This window comes from Plectrocnemia conspersa, unplaced genomic scaffold (assembly GCF_051122295.1).
Source record: "Plectrocnemia conspersa isolate PC_06_02 unplaced genomic scaffold, ASM5112229v1 ptg000008l, whole genome shotgun sequence".
NCBI classification, from domain to species: Eukaryota; Metazoa; Arthropoda; class Insecta; order Trichoptera; family Polycentropodidae; genus Plectrocnemia; species Plectrocnemia conspersa.
In genome coordinates this window covers 21,379,558-21,406,909 of record NW_028277172.1, presented here as the reverse complement: position 1 = coordinate 21,406,909, position 27,352 = coordinate 21,379,558, and the positions used below count along the sequence as shown (strand labels likewise).

At 32.6% G+C, this 27,352-nt stretch overlaps 6 protein-coding genes across 10 annotated transcripts; 3 read left to right on the top strand and 3 right to left on the bottom strand.

The window, feature by feature from the left end:
- Positions 1-11,117: 11,117 nt before the first annotated feature.
- LOC148233397 (SKA complex subunit 1-like) lies at positions 11,118-12,436 on the bottom strand. 3 transcript variants are annotated; one of them, XM_088190112.1, is made up of 5 exons: positions 12,351-12,436; positions 11,935-12,282; positions 11,703-11,860; positions 11,468-11,640; positions 11,118-11,404 (listed from the first exon to the last, which is right to left on the bottom strand). In XM_088190112.1, exons 2-5 carry the CDS (start codon positions 12,259-12,261, stop codon positions 11,256-11,258), a joined length of 807 nt encoding a protein of 268 aa, XP_088046238.1. In that variant the 5' UTR covers positions 12,262-12,282; positions 12,351-12,436; the 3' UTR covers positions 11,118-11,255. The 3 variants fall into 3 exon arrangements, with proteins under 3 accessions (XP_088046238.1, XP_088046240.1, XP_088046239.1); XM_088190114.1 differs by having other exon boundaries at positions 11,935-12,253; positions 12,351-12,405; XM_088190113.1 differs by lacking the exon at positions 12,351-12,436 and having other exon boundaries at positions 11,935-12,336.
- Positions 12,437-13,595: 1,159 nt separating this feature from the next.
- Positions 13,596-15,494, top strand: PTPMT1 (protein tyrosine phosphatase, mitochondrial 1). Of its 3 annotated transcripts, none has more exons than XM_088189892.1 (5): positions 13,596-13,687; positions 13,859-14,005; positions 14,124-14,204; positions 14,910-15,137; positions 15,206-15,494. In XM_088189892.1, the coding sequence occupies exons 1-5, from the start codon at positions 13,685-13,687 to the stop codon at positions 15,329-15,331; spliced, it is 585 nt and encodes a 194-aa protein (XP_088046018.1). In that variant the 5' UTR covers positions 13,596-13,684; the 3' UTR covers positions 15,332-15,494. The 3 variants fall into 3 exon arrangements, with proteins under 3 accessions (XP_088046018.1, XP_088046020.1, XP_088046021.1); XM_088189894.1 differs by having other exon boundaries at positions 13,603-13,687; positions 13,762-14,005; XM_088189895.1 differs by having other exon boundaries at positions 13,610-13,687; positions 13,809-14,005.
- Positions 15,486-18,157, bottom strand: SdhD (succinate dehydrogenase, subunit D). The gene is made up of 4 exons (XM_088189896.1): positions 18,046-18,157; positions 17,702-17,847; positions 17,468-17,634; positions 15,486-15,822 (listed from the first exon to the last, which is right to left on the bottom strand). Exons 1-4 carry the CDS (start codon positions 18,080-18,082, stop codon positions 15,636-15,638), a joined length of 537 nt encoding a protein of 178 aa, XP_088046022.1. The 5' UTR covers positions 18,083-18,157; the 3' UTR covers positions 15,486-15,635.
- A 2,648-nt stretch (positions 18,158-20,805) lies between these two features.
- Positions 20,806-23,384, top strand: Rpt2 (26S proteasome regulatory subunit Rpt2). The gene is made up of 7 exons (XM_088191047.1): positions 20,806-20,867; positions 21,114-21,401; positions 21,463-21,948; positions 22,562-22,662; positions 22,723-22,819; positions 22,881-23,090; positions 23,154-23,384. Exons 1-7 carry the CDS (start codon positions 20,865-20,867, stop codon positions 23,286-23,288), a joined length of 1,320 nt encoding a protein of 439 aa, XP_088047173.1. The 5' UTR covers positions 20,806-20,864; the 3' UTR covers positions 23,289-23,384.
- A 6-nt stretch (positions 23,385-23,390) lies between these two features.
- On the bottom strand, positions 23,391-24,118 carry LOC148233393 (uncharacterized). The gene is made up of 3 exons (XM_088191048.1): positions 23,972-24,118; positions 23,789-23,910; positions 23,391-23,722 (listed from the first exon to the last, which is right to left on the bottom strand). Exons 1-3 carry the CDS (start codon positions 24,035-24,037, stop codon positions 23,461-23,463), a joined length of 450 nt encoding a protein of 149 aa, XP_088047174.1. The 5' UTR covers positions 24,038-24,118; the 3' UTR covers positions 23,391-23,460.
- A 1,011-nt stretch (positions 24,119-25,129) lies between these two features.
- On the top strand, positions 25,130-26,525 carry LOC148233392 (optic atrophy 3 protein homolog). The gene is made up of 3 exons (XM_088190845.1): positions 25,130-25,306; positions 25,409-25,577; positions 25,638-26,525. Exons 1-3 carry the CDS (start codon positions 25,165-25,167, stop codon positions 26,122-26,124), a joined length of 798 nt encoding a protein of 265 aa, XP_088046971.1. The 5' UTR covers positions 25,130-25,164; the 3' UTR covers positions 26,125-26,525.
- The last annotated feature ends 827 nt before the right edge of the window (positions 26,526-27,352 follow it).

Genomic DNA, 27,352 nt, shown 5'->3' with positions numbered 1-27,352 from the left:
CAGAATCGTATTGTAAATAAATTAAAATCTTGCATTAAAAACTAACGATAAAACATCAGATTTTGGTAAACAGGATTAGAACAATATTGGTCCATGATAATGTGACGCCTCATTTGTTGCAAAATTGCTCATCCTCCATATTGCCACAACCTTTCCCATATACCTATTTAAAAATTAGACCACTTTAGGGCAAATATTATTTTCATAAAACAATTTTTTTACAGGTGTAACGAAATCTGTTTTAAAAATTTCTTAACGCCACACTTGTCATCGAGTTTTGATAATGTCTTTCTAATATATTTGTGCCATTCACTTACCACAAATTGCTTTCATTTCGCATCCACTCCACACATTTACGCCTCAAAATGAATCACTACGAAGCGAGGACTTGAAAATTTATTTTATTCTTATTATTTTATTTTTATTTTGTAGCATCGAAATGAAAAAAAATCATGTTGCACGACGTCTGCGCCATCGATCTTCGCAGCGGTCGTTCCCTGATCTCACAATGGCGGTTATACCTGGACAGGTCGCAGCGGGGGGCGCAGGTGCGACCGCGGGGGCCCGTCGGACCCCGGCGGAGGCTCACAGAGGCCCTCCGCGGACCCCTCGTAGAGGACGCGAGGCCTTCCAATCAGACCTCGGCGCGAGATTAGAGACGCCCGCAGAGACACAAACGGCGACACCGTCAGCCGAGACATATTGGAACTAATCACATTTGACACACACCTCTGAAGATTGGAATCGAATCCTTTCTTGGCGTTTTGTCGGATAAAAGCGAAGAATTTATTTCGACTGGAGAAAAAAAATGATCTATATATGAATGTTTTTTTTTTCGGATAAATAATATGGGAATATTATTTATCCGAAAAAATCGTAGAACAACATATTAAGCAAGAGATAAAAATAATTAAAAATATGTATTACTGCTACTGAATCAATACATATACACATTCCTCAAATACCTACACATTTTCCAATTTATAAAACATAAGATTTTGGGCTTAAAATTTCATTACGAATCTTGTTCTCGCGTTCTTGAATTATTTGAGTAGTTTACATAAATCGAAATTGTCAAATTAAAAGCTGACGAGCAAATTCTTTATCTACTGGCTGTCACATAACTATTCTGAAACTATAATTCTCACAGTTTGTAGACCGTCGAATAGAATAAAAAATCAATAATTTTGCCTCATTGTTGCACATCATAAGTTGCTATATTTCTAAGTAATGTTATGTCATTTGCAAAAAAAATATGCCAATTGGATCATTGCGTGTAATATTTAAAACCGCATATTTTTTGTAAAAAGATTGACCACAAGTCAAAACATCTGCTTGTATAATATATAACAGTCATGACCAGAAAAACACTAATTGCAAAAATTCCATAAATTTCTCAGTTACTATTGTGCAGCTGTGGATTTTTAAAATGTTCTATCTCTTTTAAATCCATACAAGATTAAGGTCTATTTAAGTATTTTTTGGACCATACTAGCAGGGCCAGCTTAATGTTTTAAGGACACCAAAACAAAAATAGATTTAACGTATGCGAGAGTCTCGGAAAAAGTCCCAAAATCCTAATATCTGAGCTGACCCTGCATAATAAAATCCGCATCAGAAACTATATATAACTATTTTTTGTCAGTTTTTTTGGTCATGACTGTTATATATAATACAAATATAAGAAGCGCAAAAAATGCACAATGGGCTGTAGTTTCAGATTAAAAATTACTACCCTCGTTGTTAATAATAAAATAAATTAAAAATGTTCCACTACAAATATGTAGGAATACTTCATACATATTTGACTAACGAATAGTTAAAAAATGGGCGAATATAGTTGGTATTCTGAATGGAGTCTCTGGTATAAACGATGTCTACTTTTTTAGCTCGTGCTGTCTATTTACATTAATTGTATATATTATATTATATAAGAAAAAGCTAAAAAAATATGGAATCTTATTTTTTTTATATACAATACATACCTGATATATCATTAGTAACTGCGTAAAAAGAGAAAGGTTAATCTGTTATAAGCTCTTGCTAACAATATAAAAATGTATTATTTTCAATGAAGATTAATTAACGTCCATTATTTTCCAATCTACCTAGCACTTTGCAGTAGTTATCATCTATGATTTTTAATTATATGTTTCAAGAATATTTTTCTATCAAAATAAATTCCATAAATAATATTGATTTGATGAATAGCATTCCGATAGTATTAAATTTAGCATAAAAATAAACCATTCTTCTCGAAAAATACCCCAATAATTTAATTAGCCGACAATATTCGAAGCACACACCTGCCTCACTCCGAGTGAAATTCTTCACAAATGTAATAATGACGCCCGTCCGCGCATATTCCCTTCGGAGGCGTATTAATTAGTCATAAAACCTTCCCGATAAGGTCTCGATCGCGATCGTTGGCGCACAGCAATTAGTCATAGTCACCGCGAATATTTTCACGTTGGCGACATGCCCGATTCGTATCTGGCTTGGCTACAAAAAAATTGTAATTTATGTGCGAAAATCAGAAAAGCAAAAAACGGAAGCCGAATCGCGCTATCCGACGAAAGGGCTCGTTAATGAAACTCGGAGTAGGGATAGATGTATTATAAAACAGGATAAGTAGACCGTTGTTGGCACCTAACAGTATCAACGTGTGTATGTACAAATGAATGCTAATGAGGGCCGAAAGAGGGAAAAATATATATGCGGCCAAATAAAATTAGCCGTTTGAACACGCGCTCGATCTTGACTTAGATAAAAGTGAGCTTTTCATGACGATCGATTGCCTTGTTTTTTTTATATTTATTTTAGAAAAGTTTACATTTAGACCGTTATATACAATACGTAAATAAGCTTACTGTATATGTTACTCTTATCAAATACCACCACTGTTTACTTTCGTCGCACGTTACAATCAAGCGCGTGCCGTGAGATCAATAGAAAGAATTTCATGTATACAATATCTGCAATTGTTTTTACTTCGCCAGCCAACCCTATCATATAAAAGTGCGTGGTCATTTATCGATTTATTGATTTGTCTGAAATAAAGCAAACGTATTACTTTTATGTTGACACGTCGCTCATATACAAAAAACAAAAATATCGAACATATTAAATTTAATTTTTAATATTTGCGCTGAAATATCGATTGCTGAAATTTTTCGCCTAGATAGGGTGGGCCAATATTTCGGTTCTCTTGAACTACTAGCATTATTATATTCTACGTTTTTGCTTCCCTATCATAAAAAGGGGCCGGTAGGCTGCAGCGGCGCGGTCATTTCTCTGTTACATAACATAATTATTGCAAACTACTAGGTAAAATAACATTAGACTTGCTTGAGATGAAGCAGATGTATTCCTTTTATGTTGCATATAGTACAAAAATATAAATTTAAATAAAATTAAATTTTTCGATACTACCGGTATTTAATTTTTTAATATACCGGTATTGCAATTTTTATTAATAACAACTTCAAATAACATAAACGACGAGATCATTCAGAGGATTATTTATTTATTTAAATTAAATTAAGAGCATCGTGAGCAAATAGGTTACCCCAATGCGTCACTATGGTCAAAAACAATAATACATATAAAGAAGCAAACAAAAAAAAATATCAAAATTAAATGATACGGTCCGGACCAGCTCCTCGTAGCTGACATTAAACACGTCAATTCATAATGCCAGCGGATATATACTAATAGATGTTTCTTTGCACTCCAGCAACATCTGAGGGCTAAACGTCTCTAAAACAGCGTAAAGGAAGACCAAAACTTAGATGGTTGTATGTGGAAACAAGAAGATTAAAATAGCAAAACTTATCATGTCTCATAATATATTATAATAAATAATAAATAATTTTATTAAGCAAAAAAATATGATATCAGAAAAGCAAATATATTTTATACGTGCAAAACTTTTTGCTTACATATGTAAGAAGTGAGAACTATATATACTATACAAATCAACATACATATATGCGAAAGGTGTATAAAACGCGATAAGGAACATTACAACACCTTTTCGTTTTTTTTTTTACCGTCTATATAAATATATTTTTTATCCACACCATTGTAACAGGAAGTTAGCGGAGGATAGCTGGATTAGCATGATGGTTTTTACGACGCTATAATATAGTGAGTTTTATATGTCCGAATTTATAGTGTCGCTAATAAAAAGCGTCGAGGGTGGGACCGGGAGCCGTTGATCGATGGGCTCAAAAACGGCCGCAGCTAATAGACTTATGTTCTTTGATTAATTGCTGTTTCTTCCTCCTTTCGCTCGCGAACGATCTAATCAGCTAATTGATTACGGCAGATGTCGTTGCTGTCGTTATCGTGTATCGTAGATCTCGATCGTTTCGTATGTAGTGTGTATAATAATATTCTAATGTGCGATCATAAAACTGTGCGTACGAATGTGGTGTTAATTAATGCATTGTTTACACTTAACGGCGGGAGCATTAAAAGTGTTATTGAAATATGAAGAAATAAAACGAAATTAAAGGTGGAATGCGTAATGGTATCTGGACATCGGAATTTTTTTAATAACTATTTTAAACGAATATAAAATGTGTGGTCGGTGTATCTCATTTCGATTATTATTTAAATTTTTTCTCGCATACAGAACTCAACGGATTGGTACAACTTGGGTTTTAATATAATCTTTAAAATCATTTTTAATTGAATACGAGTCGTTTAAAATCATACTTAAATTCTTAATAATCAAAAATTGATGATGAATCAATCAGTTAGATAAGAATATCTAACACATTTTATAACCAGTTGGGTCATAAAATAAGCTTTTAGCTATTCGGGGATATATATTTTCAGCGTATTCTGTTTGAGAACCGCACTACATTAACATTCCTTTCATCGTGAAAATGCCGCCCCTAAGCAAGCGCCGCCCGGGGCGGTCCACTCCCCATCTACGCCACTACATAGACGGCATTGTAATTGGTATCATCAAGAACAAGTTTATAATTCTGACGTCATAGAATTCAAGTCTCGCTTATGCTCTCATTATATAAATTTAATGTTTATATCACTTAGGTATTTGATCTGAAAATTCAGATCGGATAGCTTTTAATTCACTGCTACTAATTTATATTCGTTTAATAGTTCCTCTCATGTCTAATATTATTTAGACGTTTAAAAAGCAATTAAGACAACAATAATTTGCAAACAAATTTTAACACAAACGGAGCCGCGTCAAAAATCTACAATCTGTCCCTTTGAATAATAATGTTTATTGTAAAAATACTAACTAGAAAGTAGGTGCTTTTGAAGGCAATGTTCCGCTCCTTTTCTTTCTTGTATGTATAATTAGTGCTGAAGCAACTTATATCTGATACATTTCAAACAACTGTAGTTTAGTTCAGATTCATTATTTGAGGTCAGTTTTTACTTTTATTGTACATATATTCTTGCTATGATTTTTTCAAGGAGAATGGACCCCAACAATTTGTCCCATCTCTCAGTAGACGTTGTAGGGAATGGACGTTGTAGTTTTTACTGCATTTTATCAATCTCTTAATAATTACTCTTGGCTGTAATGATTTTTCCAGGATGCAAAATATATTTTATTTTTTGGTGTAATTTATAAATAGCTCATTTATGGCAAAACTTAGTACAGAAAATTCATCAAGGAAGTCAGCTGAGAGTGTCCAACGAACAATTGTATTACATAGCCCAGATAGTTGTATCCAATTATAACCCAAGCCCAAATCGGCGGTCTGTGGCGTGAACGTTGACCATTTGTACAACATGAAACGAATTCGTGGACGCTGCCCCGAATGGCCCTTTGTCACGAATGCGGCCCTGGCGGCGAGCCCTCCTTCACACGAATGGGCGTTCCTTACCTGTTACCAGTGAACGCCTACTTTATGATACCATTTTTAGTGGCAATCAAAGGGGACCTCCTCGCCTGTCATTAAGGTTAAACGATTATCATTTTATTGTATAACAATATTTATTACGGGTGCAAAAAATACTATATTTAATTATGGACTCTTGGCGGCGAGAACAATGGCTTTTTATTCGAAAAAAAGGACTATGTGTCCTGATTTGGTTGCGACTTTTCAACGAAGAGGCGAACTTATCCTGACAGCTCGTTGGCCATTGTGCTGATGGAGTACTTCAATATTCTACGTGAATTATAAACATGATTAAAATATATTTTTATTTACTATATATTTACGTGTTTTATGACATTTTTCAGATCCTTAAAATCTGATATTTTACGTAGCTCATTCAATGATTTAAAAAGAAAAACAGATCATTTTATTTTTAATGGCATTTATCAATCAGTACAGAATATTATATTAGTCGGAAACTTTATTAGCAGTATTCATGAAATATTAAGTATCAAAGTCATTTGATACCATCGAGTTGTACAAAAAATCACAACAAGAAGATACTCCACTACAATAAAATAATATGTATTTTTTCAATAGTTTATACTTTTTTCAATCGGTATTGTTGTCAGCTTTTTTTCCACGTATAACATACTTCAAAACAAACTATCATGTAAATAGTTATTACTAGACACAGGTTCAATTTGAGGTGTTAAACATACTCTTTGAAGCAAATAGAATAAATTACATCTAATATAGAAAATATATATCTCTTGCAAATCAACATACGACAAAAATATTAAAAAAAAAATTTGTATCGATTTTAAAATTGTTGCTTTTTGATAAAAAATCATTTTTAATAACCATTGATTATCATATAATATTAAATATAGTACATATTGAAGTCATTAAATGTTAATTTTTTGCACTCTAGATTATAAATATGGGTTAATTAATTATTAAAAGTCAAAATTTCAGTAAAAAAACAACCATATAAAAAAATATTTATTAGTCTTTCTATAAAATTATTGTATTTATTTTAATAGTGAAGAAGAAATTATATTTCTTAATATATTTAGACACATAGAACTTATTTGATTAAGTTTATAGTAAGTTTTTAGGCTCTAAATTATAATTAAAGATTTATAAAATTTTCAGAAAAAAATCACTAAAAAATTGTAAATTAATCTTTCTATAAATTGATCGTTTTTGTTTTATTAGTGAAGTATTATATTATTACGAAAACTTATTCTAAACTCATATTATATTTTTAGAGACATATTACATATTTAATAAAGTTTATGCTAAGTTTTTGAGTTTTAGATCATATTTATAAATTTATAAAATTTAAAAAGTAAAATTTTCAGTAAAAAAAAATACTGCAAAATTTTGTAAATTAGTCTTTTAATTGAGTGATCACTTTTCTTTTAATAGTGATAAGATCAATTTTTTATAGTATATGTAGTTTTTTGTTATAATCGATTTTATATTTTTGGTACTAAAATATCTGCCACCACTTTTTGCAACAATGATAAAACAACCCATTACTTATTTAATAAGAATTCCAGACGTAAATTTTATTTTAAAGAGATTTCGATAGAATAGAAATCATCCATTTTCAATAATTATGCTTTAAAAATGTATTTAACATTTTTTTATATTTTAATACATAGTAGGTATACATTTAAATTTAAGTTTTGCACTATTTGGTTTTAATTATATATTTCGAAAATATAAAAAGTGACATTTCCCTTATTAAAATCACTACACGAATTTTTTAATATTTTAAACAAAAAAATAACATATTAATTAATGTAGTGATGTATATATTTTATTCTCTAAAATAATTAGATTTAATGCTATAATCGATTTTTTCATTATTTACAAATCATATTTTTCTAATTATTGAAGATTATTGTACTAGCTTAATTTATCAGTAAATCATGTATTTTATATTTATTTTTAGAAACAGGTACGCGTGAATAGTAATAACAGGCGACTCACTAAAATGTCGTTGGCGTTTAAAGGGTTAAATTGTATAATTTAATTAGTGTAACAAATAAAGTTGGTGTAGCCACTGTGTTGTTCAATTTTCCAAAATTTTGGAGATTTATTTTTACAGCCCTCATATAAACGATCAATCTCAACAGTGGATATGTTCAGTTACTTTATCGTGCGAATCTGTTCTCAAAAAAATAATGTGCCATTTGTACACAATATGCGAGCGCTCTCGTAATATTCTCTCATGCGCTCGCTCGATCCTGACTTGTTTATCCTTTTTATAAATGCGACGGGCAGGTTCTTCGTCAGCGTCCAGTGTCGAGTGAACTCTTTTTCGAGTTTATCTGCTCTCATATCTTATTTATGCGATACGCTGTCCACCAATGTCTATCCAAAAACAATAGCCGCCTCGCCGCAAAGCAAACACGGACGCGTATTTAAATCAACCCCCTTGATTTGAATACGTAGCAGACGTTTTGCCGTATTCCACCTATGCCTATCTACCTATACAATACTCGAATGCAACTCCATATAGCGTTTCGGAATATATTTTGACCTAGCTACTTATACATCATACATTACTATGCATGAAACAATTTTGTAATATTAAATTTTAAAGCAAAATGCTAATGAATATTGTATCATTATTTATATGTGAGGAAAGTAATAAAAAATCTTTTAGCAATACTAAAATATATGATAACCGAGATAACAATGAATGGCGTTATTAAGTCAACAAACTTTTTTATTTATCGCTTGTGAACTAAATTATTTAATTTTTATTTCGACACGTTTGTCATTAAATTGTACAATTTTAAATTATATATTTGATCTGATTTTGAATCTAGATGTCACAAATCGAATCCAGCTTTTAAAGAGAATCACTCAAGTTTTAAATTAAATTAATATTTGTTGAGATGATACGATGCTTCTGAGTCAGATTTCATGAAACATATAGTAAGCTGAAGTATTATTTTTTTAAGAAGGAAACAAATAATAATACGTTTAAAAGAGGAATATACACTAATATTGAAAAAGCCATAGATTCAACATTCGTACATCAACTCGAGTTTTACTAAAAGTTTGTTTTTTAAAAAAATTTAGAAACTCTTTTACAAAGTCACTGCTCTTGTATTATATTTATGTTGATATTGTTAACATAGATGTACAAATCCAAGAAATCAATGATAATAATAGAAAGATATTGAAGCAATATATATTAAGTGAAATGAAATGTTTTTACTAATTAAATAAATTATGTTAAAAATACGATTTTGTATGATAGAAATGCTAAAAGAAGTTTTATGACAACTCAAAAACTGCTTATTCTGGTCAATGAATTTGAGCCATAATAAATGAATGTATATATGTAACTTAAACACTTTTTAGGAAATAAAAAAGTAGTTCCTCACAAATAAAAATAGTTATATAATAATAAATTAAAGTAAGCAATAAAAAATATTATAAATTTTATAATATATTATATAATAATAATGCAGAGACATCTGTAGGAAACTTGATGAAGATATTTGCTCAGTTCAAATACGGTTCAAATATTAGATAAATTAAATACACTTTCATAAAAAATACGTGCCTTTTTCTATTTTTAATAATTATATGTAATATCTATTTCAATTCTCACGGTTATTTTTCTGATTATCTGTCTTACTAAAATCTCGCGAATGAAATACAAATTAAAAATATATTTTACAAGACGTTCTACTTACATATGTATGTACATATATGGATATGTAGGTATTTAGATAATTATTTAAATTTAAATAATATAGTAGATATTAAAATACATATGTCGTCCAAACACACATAACGAGCAGTACTTGAGCAAATCAACATAAAAAATCGACTAAATGAATTTCTCAATTTAAAAAATGGTGTCAGTTGCAGCACTTTCGTTTAACTCAATTGACAAAACTTGCACTTTCATTATCTTGTCAATTTTCATAGTATCGTAGGGGGCCTATTTATATTAATATATTTATTTAGATTTCAATATGGCCAAAACTTACCGGCACTCCAGTAATACTGGCGTAACGGACACTCTTCTCATGGAAACTGGCGGGCCCGCGCCCCCCCGTTCACTTGTAAACAACATGTAGCTGTAATAATATTCAATAAAAATACTATTGCAGCGGCGCAATCTGTATCTTATTGCCATCCGTCAATTTATGGTATCCTGTAAGTGAATTTTAAATTGATATTATTTTTTCTGTTGTAATGATGGTAATAGATATCTTTTACATAATTATTTGACAATAATGTGGGCTTTTTCGATCATATTTGTACAGAATGTGGCTAGTGAGGATCTTTGTCAGCAATTTACACATATCTATAATATGTAATGTAATTTAAAAATATTACTTCGAAAAATAGTAAAAGCGCTATTTTTAACTCTGCCAATGAGTGGCACATACTCTAGGGACATCACTGGGTAGATTATACTGCTAATTAAGGAGCTTATTTTTTAAAATACTCTAAATAATTCCTTATTAATTGATTTTGGCCTTAGGGTTGATTGGCCTCGTGGCCAATGAGACTCAATGTGAATCTAATTTTATTACAATATTTACATGAGTGCGACGGATGATTAACGTTGGTGGTGAAGCTGACGCAGGTGATGATGCCCGTGGAGGATCCTCATGGTTCTTGTGGCTGCCTTCAGCGAGTGTCAGGAGGTAGTTCTTCTTGCAGCGATGGTCGTTCGAGAGTTCCAGATTGTCTCTTCACGTCTGTCGGTAGAGGCGCGTCTGTTGGTCTTTTCGGGTGGCTGCTGGTGACTCTGACTGGGTGACTGTTTTACTCTCTGACTCAGAGTCCGGACTTGTATACTTTAGGGCTATAAGGCTTGCTGGCCAATCGCATATGTGCAGCGATCTTCCAGCCAGTCGCTTCGTAGAACGGCGAAATAAGTCTACGCCTTTAGAAAGCGACGTTCGCTAGTCCAAGTTCGTATTGCATTTTCGGAAATGTCACGGATGTGGTAATTTATGATATCCGTGACTGTTTCGCCACAAAGGGATTCTCTTAACGATGGAGAATATTTACAGTGAACTCGTGTTTTAAATAAGACAATATATACGACAAATATATAAGAGGCTGATTCACCTCTCTATTAATATATTATAAAAAACCGGAAATTAATAAAGAATTTCATTATTACAAATAAAAAGTAGCTAGTTTTTATAATTCATTTATTTTTATATTTAGAAATGAATATAATTTATAATAATATTGTATTAAGTATAACTAAATAGCATTGACTATAAAATTTATAGATCAATAAAAATATAATCAAGTTCGATATTTAAATATATCATATTCAAATTAATACTATGAATATCAATAAAAACATAATCTTAATTGGATTACTTATTGTTTAATATATCTCAATAAGCCTTCATGGCGTACTTCGCGAATGTGCCGAGTGTGTCTTAACATTGTCAGTAAATTAAACGTATGTTTATCAATTTTACCGCCGAGAGTGTATTTAAGATCATCTTGTGTAAAGAACGTTTTACCTAAAAATAAAACGTAATTAAAAAATGATATTATTCGATCGTAAAAAACCTTTTAAATTATACCTTTTGTATCAGGACATTCTTGTCGTTTGTACGATATGTATCTATCAATATCCGTTCGCTTTTTTAAGTTATTCTTTCCAATGTTTATTATTTTATACTTTTCCTCGAGGCAATTGTTGATTTTATCGATGAACAAATTTAAATTTTCATATGTGACTCTACCGCGCATGTACCTGAACAAATTGAAGCAATATTAATAAATCATAATACTTGATCTAAATGATTTTTAGCATACCCTGGTATACTTTGAAACTCTGATTGCGTTAAATATGGCATTTCTATAAGCTGTGGTTGTATTTGCTGTTTTTGAGCACTATGAGTAAAACTATCCATAAAATCAAGATGTCTTCTAATCGAAGGCTGCGGAGTATCAGTTACATTTTCGTTCAACGTCTAAAAGATAAAATGATATTTAATCAATATATCATACATATATAACATATATTTATAAAATAAAATCAACTTACACTCTCCATCATTTCGTTGGGATAATATATTTTATTGAATTTGTTAGGAAAGTTATTTTCTATGTGAGAAATTTTTCTTTGAATATTACTTGTTGTTTCATGACAGTTCTCTATTTGTGCCAATATACTACTGCACCTCTTCCTTTCTTTTCGAAGTACTTCCATGTTCTGTTTGATATCTCTGATCATAATTGAAACTCTTTTCATATCGTTGCCCAAATATTTACGATCGCTTATGAGTGATATCACTTGTTTTAATTCCTTCACTTGAGTGCTTTGAGCTTGAATCAGTTCATCCACTGAATTGTAATCGATGTTTCTATCCATGTTGAAACAATTATTGAACAACTTAAAAATTGAAATAAACTCATAAGACGGAAATGAACTTGAATTTAAAATGGAAAATCAAAAATTACCCCGTGAGAACAAGAAAGGTCACAGCACAAGATAACTGTCAAAATCAAACGTGACCATTCAAACTAAACTGCTAGAGATGTTCCATATATAATAGTCGTTATGGTTTTGGTTACTAAATATATTATTACCGAAGTGATTTATAAATTACTTAAATAATGTTGTTAGATAGAGACTACTACATTTTAATAATATTATGAACATTTTTCTAATACATTCATAATTTAAGAAAATCTGAAATGATTTTTAATAGTACAATATAAAAAATAAATTTAAATATAAAGTGGCAATTTATGGCAGAAGTATTCATAATTTCAAAATTTATTACAAAAATACTCATAAGCCTAGTAATTTATATTTTATTTATAGTTATTTTTATACCTAGTTCTATATTTGTTAAGATCTATTTTTTTATTATCTGATTACTTTTTTTACCGTAAATAAATTATTTTTATCTATATAAATGTATAAAATAAATTATCATTAATTATTGGAGATATTTTCATAGGAGCCCCCTCATAGAGGGCATTATATAAGGGCCTTCAGAAATAATAACACCTTGGGCCCCTAGCAAAGTAAATTCGCCATACGCTGAAGGCCCGTCACACCAGAGTGGGAGAGTAATATGGACTCCTTAGGAAGAGGAGGGACTCTCAGAGGAAGTATTGACATTCCTCGCGAAGTTATCTAAGTCATTGGAGACGTGCGGGCGTTCCTGGGGGATGGAGATATAACGATGATGATAACGCAAACTATTAAGAACCCGATCATAGACACTCGGAGAACATGCTTAGTCAACTTTTAAAAATAAATAGTACTACAGGAGGTACGGACCGCTCTTCTGGACGTAAAAAATCCAATAGCTCACCCGATGGGATGGACTTGTAGGGCCTTAATACCAATGGGCTTGCGCGAGTGTTTTTGTTTTTTCGAGCACAGGCATGGCGCTGGATCCTAAGCTGAAGTACTAGTGTTAGTCTGATGCCCGATTGCCTGTGTCGGAGCTTGCACTAGGGCTTGCGTGAGCGGTTTGAAACGAATGCAAGTTAGTTTCAACTGTAATCGATATTTATGCTCAATTTCTGCATAAACACGTTTGGTTTTTGTTAGAACAACATAATTTAAAAAGGTTTACTTAGATAAAGAATAATAATCTTAAATTAGAACTCTGATTGACGCTTTTTGTTTATTTATTATTGAAAATTTGATTTAATTTTTATTATTGAAAAGAAAATGCTGAAACAAATATCGAATATGGCAACACTGAGTCTCGATAACCTTTAAACTGTCAAAGCGGCGCAGTGTAGTTTCTGAATGATAATATCATCCTAAAATAATGGTAAGTGCAACAATCATCACCGAAATGTAAACAATCCGGAAGATGACGTTTATCTTTGCATTTTCTCGGCCAAGGCCGCGAAGAAAGTTCTTTCGGCTCTGACCGCTTTCACTTCCGACAGTTGGCGATTGGCCGCCCGTCTGACTGGTCGCGTTTCTCGTCCCTTTCCAGGTGTCGTCAATGTTCGCGCGGATCACTTTCTATCCGACGCTGTGCTACAATGTGTTCATGGAAAAGATCTCCGCCCGCCGCTGGTTCGACAGAATGGACGAGACGGTGATACTAGGAGCTCTGCCCTTCAGGGGAATGACTCGAAAGGTATGCTTGTCCTACTTTTGTTTACTTTTATCCGCTAAATTATCATGCTGGTCACGTATTAGCGCCGTTTTTAACCTTGAAGCCGAATAAATCTCATTAATTAAATATTTGTTCACAGTTGGTAGATGAGGAAAACGTCAAAGGCGTCGTTTCTATGAACGAGACTTACGAATTGAAAATATTCTCAAACGACCATGAGGTAATAAGTTATGAAATACCATATAATAATTTATCATGTTTTCATTTTTTACAGCTAATGCAGGACCCACTTGATAATCTTAAGAAATACAGTTCAGGAATAGAAGTCTACATTTGCATTCTTGCACCGATAATCATAGACTTTTCTCACATCTTATTTTGATAAAAGATCTGTACTTTTAATTCCACTCTCATTTTTTAGCTATTAATAGTGAACTTAGGCTCAATAAAAGTAAGGCTATTTTGTACAATTTTCTCTTATGTGTCTGACCTCGTCCAAAAGAGTACTACAAAACTCGCGCTGTTTCGGAGCTTTCAAATCCACTTGTACACTTGCTAGAATAACATATGTGAATCACTGTACTAAACTTTTATTCTTCGATAAATTTGATGACCCACTCAAATTTTGTGACTATATAATCACACGTTGAATTATTGTGCATTAACTCTTGAAAATAGATATACTAAAGTGTATTTAATTTTATTCCGGTCATAGTACTTTTTTAAAAATGACCAAAAACTTGTACACTGATCCACCCTTTCTTATGCAGTGGTATAAAAATATGCAGCCATTGTAAAACATTTTAAAAAATCGTACAAATTTAATTTTTAACAAAAAAAGGCTATGATAATTTTCTCTATTTCTGATAGTTGTAAAATTTCATCGTTAATCCATCCATCACAATTAAATGTCGTGATGTTTCAGAAATGGAAAGAACACAACATCGAATTCCTACAACTTGCAACCACTGACATATTTGAAACACCATGTCAAGAAAAACTGTTGCAAGGCGTCAAATTCATCAATAGATTTCTACCGCAAAATTCTAAAATATTGGACAATAGTGATCACATAGGAAATGGAACTGTCTACGTACACTGTAAGGCTGGCAGAACGCGAAGTGCCACGTTGGTCGGATGCTATTTAATGATGGTACTATTCTATTGAATCACCCAATATATATTTTTATCAATTTATTCATATTTTATATATATTTTTAGAGAAATAAATGGACTCCTGAAGAAACTGTGGAATACATGCGCGATAGAAGACCACATATTTTGCTTCATCGAAAACAATGGGACGCTCTTTCCATTTTTTATCAAAATAATGTATCAAATAGTTAATGAAAAACAATAATAGTATATTATTTTAAATCAATTTTATTATATTATTCATATTCTCGAATCGGAAATGCTTTAATATTGTTATAAGAAAAGTTTGTTAATCTATTTATATTGTTGACGTATAAATAAATATGTTATTTAATAAAATGAATGGTTTACTCTTTGATTTTATTTTATTATAAACATCCCTATAGTGCTTACAAATCGATTATATTTACATTTGATGTTTATTGAATGTAAATTTGAACTGATCGATGAACAATAAATAATAAATTTAATACTATATCATAAAAGAAGTTCAAGTTTACGACGATTTAATCGCCCAGAATCTTTTGATGGTGGCGCCAAGTCCGATATCGTTGAATATTAAGTAAAAAAGGCCTCCGAGTGTAGTTACCATAAGACCAACGAGAGCGACGTGCAGTACTTTAGGAAGTACAGTTCCAAATAATATTGGTCTCACATACTCGCTGATGACGGCTTCAAAACCCCTGCAGAAAATAAATAAATCAGTATATAATATTTAAAAAACTGCTTTGATCAATAATTGCATCGCTTGACGAGTGTGTATTCCTCAGCGAATTTGATTGCAAAAACGCTGACAAAAAGAGCCCTAAATTAAAAGCTCGAGAATAAATTTTTTTATAAATGGTATTTTAAATAGAATATGTAATACCATAAGGAAAAATCGGGGTTTACCATAAAATCTGAAAAAGGCAAAATTATGAATATTTTAAACCAAATATAAACGATATGGGGAAATATTATTGCAACTGTGAAAAACGGTAAAAAGTCGAGGTATATCAGAATGATTTCAACTATACATAATTCAGAAATAATAAATACCGGAAAAAAGGATGGAAGAACACTTTTTTTTAGAAAAAGCCGATTTGTATAGTATATTATAATAAATATACGAAAGGAGTAGATCGCACCGATCAGTACCTCTCCTATATATCGTGGATGAAAAAGGTTGACTTATATTTATGCAACTGTGCCCTTTTTAATGCATTTACTGCCTACCAAAGTGTAAATTTAAACACTAAAATGAAATTTTATGTACATTGCAAAATTTTGGATAGAGGACAAGGAAACAACAAAAACAGTGGGAGATTCAGAAATGGACGCAGCATTTATGACAACATCTTCGACGTCTAAAACAACACCAATTGGTTAAAATATCACATAACAATACACACGTAAGAAGGTGCAAAGTTTGTGTTTCACGGAAAATAAAAAAAAAACTATTTACAATATAATATTTGTATATGCGCCTGGAAGTTTTCGGATTAGTGTGAAGTGAATCACAATGGTGAGTGAATATTTAATTCCTCACAGTGTGAATTCCACTATATTTATGACTTAATAAATAAATTTGTGATTGTGAAAAAGGGCTTATATTAAATTTAAGGAATTTATTGAAAAGACTCTATCGCTGAGATTCGAAGAAATATTTACAGAATTTATATTGAGAAATATTAACTTATCAAATCAATTCGATTTATTTATTGTCCCATAAAAATTAATGATACATTTTTTTTTAATTGAAAGAAAGCGTAAAAATTTACAATAAAAGAGAATGATAAACCAGTGGTATAAGTAAGTAACCAATGCCTGAAAGACTTGGATTCGAATTCCATATGGATCCTAGTGTTTTACAATTTTTATCGTGTTTAATAATTTTTCTATAATTATAATTTCGATGGATTAGGTTTTCCATATTTTCCTAATCTCGCAGATGAATATTGTGATAAATAATTTAGATAACATCAAGCTAAGTATGGCGTAATAATACTTTATAATTAATAAAATAAATGTTACTGTTACAGACTTTGATTTCAGTTTGGTGTTTCGCTACTAACTTAGTAGTTGTTGATTGTGTTCATGCTGTTGTAACGCATTGTGTTAGCGTATTTACAATATGTAAGTTATTCAAAATATATAACATCTTGTTCTAGAAAATATTCTAGATGATTTGGAATATTTTCATCTAGGAATAAATTTCATATGAGAATACATATGGTATTGTGACGATATTTTATGATCTAGTAATAATGTAACTTTTTACCTAGCAAGTAATTACAGGCTAATAAGCTATTAATCATATACTTATTTTATTTTTCATGAAATCCTTACCAATATGTGTGGGCAACGCAAGCAACAGACAGTATGATGTCCAGCGGTTTACACGGAAAGGCAATAGCAATAGGCACAATTGCGACGAGTGCAACAGACACTCCTCTTTCCATCATCCATAACGATGTACTTTTGCTGGCAGCTGGAGCAGTAGCAGCAGTTCTTACCTGAAGATACAAAATAATAATGATAATAATGATACAAGATTAATTATTTATAATTATTTTTTCTTACAACATTGTTCAAGGCAGAGTTTCGTGCGATTTCGAAAGTATTTTTGATCGGTTGGAAGGGTTTCAACGTTCTAAGTGTCGATCCATTATTAAAGGTTGACAATCCAATACGTTTCACTTGTTGACTGATGATTAAATTAGAGCATCCTAAAATAATAGTGTTTATACATTTTATGCAACGGAATAAAATTGTAAATGAAATAATGATTTTCGAAAATTAATAATTTGCATGAAACTAAAAATACTCATAATGGATGGCAGATTATTATGTATATTTAAACACTTGTAACTTTTACAATTTAACAAATATATTATCAAAATTAATTGATTTGTAATTATAATTACCTGTGAAACGATTTGCACTGCGAATTAACAGCGACATGTTTGAAATCGTTGTACAATACGACCTTATGTAATTGTGGCACCGTCGAGCACTGACAGCTAATGTTGCCACACTAAAACATATTTTCCCTGTATGTCACTGCACGCGTGCGAATATATACATAAATATATGTGGTTTAGTTTTATTGATTATTAAATTATTTAATTTAAAATACTCTGTTTCAGTTCTTTCATTGATTTATTTAGTTTAGTGTTATCAATTGGTGATCTAAATAAATACTTATTGCCATTTTAATAATCGATTATCCGCCTGAACATTTCCCAGTTTGTTTTTTTATTATAAAAAATTGGTGCGTTAGTTTTATTTAAATATATTATAATTCTGTATGATCAGAATTGGAGAAAAATCAGACGATAAGTCAAGATTCGATTGAGCCGTAAAGAAAAAATCTGGGATTCCTTTTCCTACACCAAAATCACTTAAGTCAAATTTTTTCTCATCTGTTTTTATTGGTTACATTTTTATTTGCTCCTTTAGTGGTGTGTTGGTGACGGGTGGCAATGAGACACAGATTGAGCCGCTGCAGTAATATTTATTTAAGGTTACAGTGATTACATTACAAAAATGGGGCGGACGCGCGACGGCACGCGTCCGAACCCTTACAAGCTTGCCGGTCGAGAGACGAAACCGCCACGCAATGCCACTCCCGTGCCAACCAGTTTTGGCCATAACACATCTAAATTCGGCTCCCATATAGCTCCCGCCCTAGCGATTTACAATCGCGATATTCAACTAGAGCGAGAGAATGGGAGCCTTGGCACTGCTGAGGATTAAAATGCTGGTGGCACAAAAGTGGCAAAGTCGTGACGTATGGTGCGGCGGCGCGGCCTCCAGCGACGCGCGGCGTGCTTCGCTCCAAGCCGAGTGGAACACGTGTAGACCCGGGCGGTGCGTAGGGCTCCAGGAGGCGCGAGAAGAACGGGCATGTCCGGGAGCACCTTTCGGGGCCCTGTGGTGCGTCGGTGCAGCTACACAGGGCGCGCGCGTGACGGGCTCCGAACATGCGGTTCGAGCTCGGAGTCGCGGGGCCGTAGCCCTACGGGTGCGTGACGAGTCACGCGTGGTCCACTCGAGCCTGGTCTACGGCAGCACTTCGGTGGCTTCTCGCTGGAGGCGCGTGGTGGCGCCGGGTGCTTCCTGGATCACGTGGTCGGCGGCGGCGGCTGTCAGCGGCGACGGTGGCTGACGATGGCGGCTCATGGTCGGAGGCGCAGGCCCATAGTCTTGGTGGTCCGCCAGCTCGAATCCAGATCCAGGGAAGCACCGGTGGGGTGGCAGCAAATAGCTCAGCAGCGGCTCGGCTTTTGTACTGCAGCGGCGTCTGTGTCTGCCATTTTGAATCTGACTCCATGTGTCCCGAGTATCATGTCGGCGTCAACAGTTTAGCGGTGTGTTGGTGACGGGTGGCAATGAGACACAGATTGAGCCGCTGCAGTAATATTTATTTAATGTTACAGTGATTACATTACAAAAATGGGGCGGACGCGCGACGGCACGCGTCCGAACCCTTACAAGCTTGCCGGTCGAGAGACGAAACCGCCACGCAATGCCACTCCCGTGCTGACCAGTTTTGGCCATAACACATCTAAATTCGGCTCCCATACTCCTTTTATTGCCGTTAAATGATCTTCTGCGCATTTAATAACAATAACAGCTTTTTGTGTGTCCGAAGTTCTGACACGTCATACACCTCATCAACACCTCATCTACATTTTTGTTTGTAGTTGTTCAATTTTTACAATTTATTGTATTTAATATTTAAGCAATTTTATTTATTTCTTTGTCGTTATCGTTTTGTTCAATATCAATAAAAAAACATGGGAAGATTTATTTTTGTTTTAGTCTTTAATGTTTGCTACTCGAGTAACTTTACATCCATATTTTGCTATATTTTCAAAAATTTACTTCATGTCCTTTCTTTTGATTAAATTTTTTTGTCCTTTAATACTTCCAGAACAGGAATATTATTAAGTTGTACATTAATTTTCTCTCTATTTATTTGTTTTATTAAATACCTCTTTTTTACAATTTTATCGAGTAAAGCGTTAGGTAGCACGATGGCGCCCTTAACCAATAATAGTATTTTATCGTAATTTTTACTTTCTATATATTTTCCGTTTGAGAGCTGACGCGTTTTACTTTTATTGAAGTTAATTTCTATTATTTTTTAATGTTCTATATACTTTTTGATGTTTTATACTGTTGTGGATGACCGTCATCAAGATATAAGTTATTTGAAAGAGAACAGTCAAATATTTTTGAACAGTTCTTTTCCTTCATGATCATTTTCGGTTGTTGCCATTTTTAAATATTTTTATTGATTAAACTTATTTATTAGTTTGTTTTATTGTCACAATTTACTAGTCTTTGGTCGTTCAATGACTATTAAATTGTAAAATAAAATTTTATAATTTATTATTATAACGAATTAGCGATGTGATATCACGACTGAACACGAGCAATTATTAAACGCAACTGATATGCTTCACTACTGGTTTTTGATACATTATTTGTTAACATAGACAAGTTAGAATATTGTTCTCTATTGCCACTAAGATAGCGCAATGCAAATATTAAATTATGTTTGCAATGATTTTAGCTTTAAATAAATTGTATTATTTGAATATTTCAATAGACACAAAAAATGGTATTTTAGGATGATTTTACGCTTGGCATTCACGCTTCGACTGGCAACACCGCTTGTCGTCTGTGAAGTTGTCAGCCTGCATAGGTGACGGTGTGGTTTCGTTGTAGCCCGGCTATGGTAAATATCGGACATTTTTTCTCATTTATTAGCAATAATATTGCATTTTAATCTAATCTAATACGACAAATAAACTAACGAACGCTCTCATAATATTCAATTATTAATTAAAAAAGAATCATTTAACGAGCGTCATCTTGACTTGCGCTTGTCATTTCGTGAAGTGTCATAGAAACGTTGAAATACAACGGCTTAGTGTATTGCTTATTTAATTTATTGTAAGTGCTTACTCAATATGAATTTTAGGGTCAAAATCAATCAGGAGGTGGTTCAGGTGGCGATAAGAAGGACGACAAAGACAAGAAGAAGAAATATGAACCGCCAATACCGACTAGGGTCGGTAAGAAGAAGCGGAAGAGCAAGGGACCTGACGCGGCGTTAAAATTGCCTCAAGTCACGCCTCACACTAGATGCAGATTGAAGCTGTTGAAACTCGAACGCATCAAGGATTATCTATTGATGGAGGAGGAGTTCATCCGCAACCAAGAGAGGCTCAAGCCCCAGGAGGAGAAGATCGAAGAAGAGCGATCAAAGGTGATATTGTAAACCAATTATTTATGAATGTAACGTGTATCATATTGAAATTGCGTTTCAGGTCGACGATCTCAGAGGCACTCCTATGTCCGTAGGAAATCTAGAAGAAATTATTGACGACAATCACGCCATCGTATCGACGTCAGTCGGTTCCGAGCATTACGTCAGCATTCTTTCGTTCGTCGACAAAGATCAATTGGAGCCGGGTTGCTCCGTTCTCTTGAATCATAAAGTACACGCTGTTGTAGGCGTTCTCGGAGACGACACCGATCCAATGGTGTCCGTTATGAAGCTCGAAAAAGCTCCCCAAGAAACATACGCAGATATAGGAGGACTCGATACTCAAATTCAAGAAATTAAGGAATCCGTCGAACTCCCGCTCACCCATCCCGAATATTATGAAGAAATGGGTATCAAACCGCCCAAGGGCGTCATCTTATACGGACCGCCCGGTACTGGTAAAACGTTGTTAGCCAAAGCAGTTGCTAATCAAACTTCTGCTACGTTTTTGCGCGTAGTAGGATCGGAACTTATCCAAAAATATTTGGTAATAATATATATCTTTATAATCTTATTGTAAAAATATGTTTTCTATAAGACTGTCCATTTTTCTATATAATAGGTAGCAAGGTTTTGGAAATATTCTTCAAGGCGCTATGTTTAATTAGAAGTGATTTGATTATGCAAATCTATATATCTTGCTGGTAACCAATAAAATTAAAAAATTGCACCATTGTCTTGTTTACTTAAAAAGAATGACTAAAATTTTCATTTCAAGGTCAAAAATGCAATTTATTATCTACTCTAAAAAATATATGCCTCGAGTTCTAACAAGCTTGGGAAATAAAATGAGTTTTATGACTTGACAACGTATTATTTTAATGTAATACAATTTTCTCAAATTATGTTGACAAATGTATTTAAATAAATACTTACAAACAAGCGTGCAGCTGATCATGATCAGTCCTCGAAACACTGATTAACAAGTGTTGTGTTAGTATAGATAAATTTTATAAAGTTATAAAATGCAATGAAACTACTAATTCAGAGTTATGACTTTCTCCTTCTAAACCATAAATATAAAAACATATTTTTACAATGGAGTTTTTAAAATATTTTGTTTATATAATAGGAATAATCAAATATTTTGTTTTGTTCAGGGTGATGGTCCCAAACTAGTACGAGAGTTATTCAGGGTGGCCGAAGAACATGCCCCTTCTATCGTATTCATTGATGAAATCGACGCTGTAGGAACTAAACGGTAATATAAATAATTATATTGCAATATTAATTTATTTATTAATCCATATAATATCAACAGATACGATTCAAATTCTGGTGGCGAACGTGAAATCCAACGTACCATGTTAGAGTTGCTTAATCAATTAGACGGTTTCGATTCAAGAGGAGACGTAAAAGTAAATAACAACGCTCATAAACAACTTAAGAATATATTAATAATAATTTAAATATTTTCAGGTCATAATGGCAACAAACAGAATCGAAACCTTAGATCCTGCTTTGATTCGACCCGGAAGAATCGATCGTAAAATCGAGTTTCCTCTACCCGACGAAAAGACCAAGCGTCGCATATTCACAATTCACACCTCAAGGATGACTTTGGCGGACGACGTTAACTTATCAGAGCTCATAATGGCGAAGGATGATCTCTCAGGCGCAGATATCAAAGTAATATACAAATCTAAAATAATTGTAATCGAACATCGATCATAATGATTATCTCTTTTATAGGCAATATGTACCGAAGCCGGATTAATGGCGCTCCGTGAGCGCAGAATGAAAGTCACAAACGAAGACTTTAAAAAGTCTAAAGAGAGCGTTCTTTACAGAAAGAAAGAAGGAACGCCCGAAGGACTATATCTCTAACTGCTTTACTATATTAGCTGCATTTTTTTTAATAAAATATATTCGATATATATGTATGAAAATTGGATTACTAAATAGATCATAAATAATACAAAATGTCTTATTTTTTAATGTGTTATTATTACATAAATAAATTCATTAAAAATTACAATCACTAAGAAGCGTTTTTTGATTATTTATTTACTGGATTCAAACTGATCTTCAGTTCGTTTACTATATTTGAGTTGCGTTCTTTTATATCTGTTATGTACGTATCAATTGTTGATTGTTGCATTTTATATATTTCATCAAATGGTTTAGTGTAAAATTCGTTATTTATACACATTTGACAATTTGTTTCTAGTACTTCTTTCAGTTGCGTGGACGGAATGATTGATTTTGCTGATTCAATTAAATCTTCAGACAATAATGCTTCTTTATCTTGAACAATTGATCTAAAATACATATTAATTAAATTCAATCTAATAAAAAATAATTTATCATAATATAAATTCAGTTACTTTAGTAAGCCGTTATAAAATCCCGATGCTAATCCTAACTCAACACCCAATTTGTATCCGGAATCAAATCGCTTTTGAAGTAAAGCTTCCGTTTCGTCCATTATGCCTTCTCTATAACCGTTCTGTGAAGTAAAAACATGTGTTAAACAGTATAAAGTATATTATGTATGTATATTGATATACAGTTTCTGCGTTTCTCAATATTTTAGAAAGATCTCTTCCAATGTCTTCATTGTCGCTTTCGTCCATTATATTTTAAAATACAATTCGAGTTTCCAAGTCGATTGAATTTTGACGTTTCGTGCAGTGCGAATATAATGTTGCCAGTGTAGAATATTTACACTGTACTAGCATAATTATTTTTTTTATATCAATAAATATATACAGTGAAGCCTTGTTCGTTCCATGACGAAACTCGTAACTCAAATTACTTGTTGTCAAATTAATTTTCTCTATTGAAAGAATTGCAATTACATAAATTCATTTCAATGGGGAAAATTAAGTTGTATTAATGGCAATTGAAATGTACATATATACTACCTAAATTAGCAATAATATCCTGTAAACTATATATTCTCAATAAAATACTACTGCAGCGGCTCAATCTGCGTTAAATATCACCCGTCACCATCCGTCCGTCAAAAGCAGTAGCAATTGTATTTTCAAAACATATAAATATTGTACTCACTTTAACTCCCGTATTAAAGTTGGCAACCGTGAATCGTGCGGGGCGAAAATCATGCTTAATCGAAAGAAAAATACACAATACTTAAATAATTTATATATATATCTCAAATTAACAACTTAATGTACTTCACAGGAAAGAAAAGTATTTTATTTTCGAGGTCTCACAAGACTTTCATTCGGTCCCGCTTACATGAAGATGAGTAGGAATCAAACATAAAAAGGGTGTAGTCGGTAATTCTTGTAAATTGATATAAATAAACACTATAACCATATAACAAAGAACACATTTTTTAAGTAAATGTTTAGATATATGTTTCGAGATAATATTTTTACACTTTCCTAGTCATGTTGTTATCACAAAATTGACTGTTTTACAGCATTACAATACATTCGAAAGACTGTTGTAGTAAGGTGACTAGACGTTTTTCTTTGGATTGTCCTTTTCAAAAATGTTGCCCTTCTTTTGTCATTTTTTGTCCTCCTTGAACAAAAATGTCCAAGGTGACCTTTATTTTTTAGGTCCTCAAAGACAATTTGTCCTCAAAGAATTTTTTTCGAGATGACCTTTTTATTTTTAGTGTCTTCCTTTGATATTTTGAAAATGTGGTTACCTTAGTTGTGTGCATCAATGTTAATTTTTTACATGGCAATTCTGACGTCAGCTGTCATTGTTATGTCAGTCTGGCGGTATGGTGGTCGGCGCGTTTCCCGCAATAAAGCTTGCTGTTCTGCTATTCAAGCAGATCAGCAAGCCCATCGCCAATTTTGCCAAAGAGAGAGCTAAAAACAACAGATTTTTTCGCACATACGTATGCATGCCGCCAGCCCACTGTCAGTCCCGTTTAGCTTTCTAAATATTATGTTTACATTGATATTAAAAAATATTTGTTTTTTATACGTATAATTAATATCACAAATGTATCTACTTTACAGTCTATAATTGGTGCGAGGTCCAATCCAAAATGTGGATCATGAATTTAGGAAAACCAGTCAACATACCTCACTTGAACGAACAAATGGCCATCGAGCTGGGCGCCAATCTGCTCGGCGAGGGAATAATATTTATATTAGGAGCTGGGGTTGTTATTATTGAATACTACAGGTTCGTTGATATTGATTTAACTTTACTTTTATATTTATTATACATATAATCGTTACTCAGGAGCTCGAATAAAGAAGCGTTAAAAGAATCCGAGCGCAAAGCTGAACAAGAACGACTCACCGACACAATGAGAGATTTGTATTTCTCGGTACAAAAGCAAGAAACTCAGATTCGAGAGTTGCAAAGAGAAGTTTACGATCTGGAGAATCGAGTCATCGTTAAACCCTGGGTGGCTAAAACTGAAACTCACGATTCTGACGAGCCCCCGCCGTCTGCACCGCCAGCGGCTCCGATAGCCAGCCCCGTTTTGCGACAGCCAGATGATCAAACTATGCCTCCGAAAGTCAGAATTCAAAAATGCTCAATGCCTTACCCTGATAACGGAATCCTCATGAAATCGTTGAATTACCTGGAACTATCAGTATTGAACACTCCACAGCCGGAATTCAAAGAGCCAGAAGTTCGTTATGCGTTAAATTATAAGAAACCTAATTTAATAATTGGTGCATTAGGTTATTTAGAACACGATGTTAAAGGCATTCTATAACGTGTGATAGTTGTTGTGTAGTCAATTTTTCTGATATTATATGAGTTTCTTGCTAAAAGTTAACATATTTATATTGTCGAAATATGATTTCTATATTTTTGTAATTGTTAATGTTCTTATGCTTATGAAAATGGAAAATAGATTGGAAAACTTACACGCATAAAATATTTTATAAATAAAAATGTGTTTGCTTGACTTTCAGTTTAATGAATTTCAATAAAAATTAATCATAACGATAGTTTAAATATGTAGTTTTATATACATATCTATGCTGCAAATTTTACTAAAATAATTATTTCACAAATTTTGTCATATATTAAAATATGTAAAATAGTGTTATGTTTTTGTTGACAAAAACTGTATTGAATAATAATTGGTTTAAATAAAAAAAATTGCATAACTACAAAGCAATTTATTTGAATTCTGCTTTATAATTTTGTTTTAATACAATTATAATTTTGATAATAAATTTAAAGTTGTACTCTATAGTCTACAACAGCACTGTCCAAGTTCTCTTAATCTTTGGGCTATTTTTTCTTATGCAAACATTTCGGTGGGGTGGGGGGGGGGGGGGGGGGGCAAAATCATTTTTGCTGTTAGGAGCTAAGAAAAAGTCACCTCGGATATTTTTGTTCGTTTACTGATGATGGTAAGAGTTAAAAGAAATATCTGAGATGACCTTTTTTAGCTAATGTTTTTAAATGTTATTTTAAAAACATTAATTGCTTCACGGTCCACAAAAATAAGTTCGCGAGCCGCCAGTTGGACAACGCTGGTCAGTATAATATAAACTATATCATAATTATTAAAGAAAAATTTTCTTGCAATCATAAAAATTTTATAATTTGTTTTATTCTTTAGAACTCATCTTTTCGAAAAAGATTGCGCAGAATGTCGCGTAAAACTCACTAATTATATATCCTAGTCTCATTTCAGGTAAATCTTATCAGCCATCTTGTTTCAAAATGGCGTCTATTAAAAAATCTCAACTTCGTACAACTAAATTCTATAGATACAATGAAATAAGTCAAAAATGTTTAATAGATAAAAATAAAATACTTTTTTACAAACTTTAAATAAAAATTTCCAAGATGGATTTTATTTTTAGTGTCCTTTATTATTTTCAAAAACTGTTACCATCCCTTAGACCAGTGGTCGGCAAACTTATTAGCCAAAGAGCCAAATATGTACATTACAACGATTAAAAAAAAATTGAGAGCCAAATCTA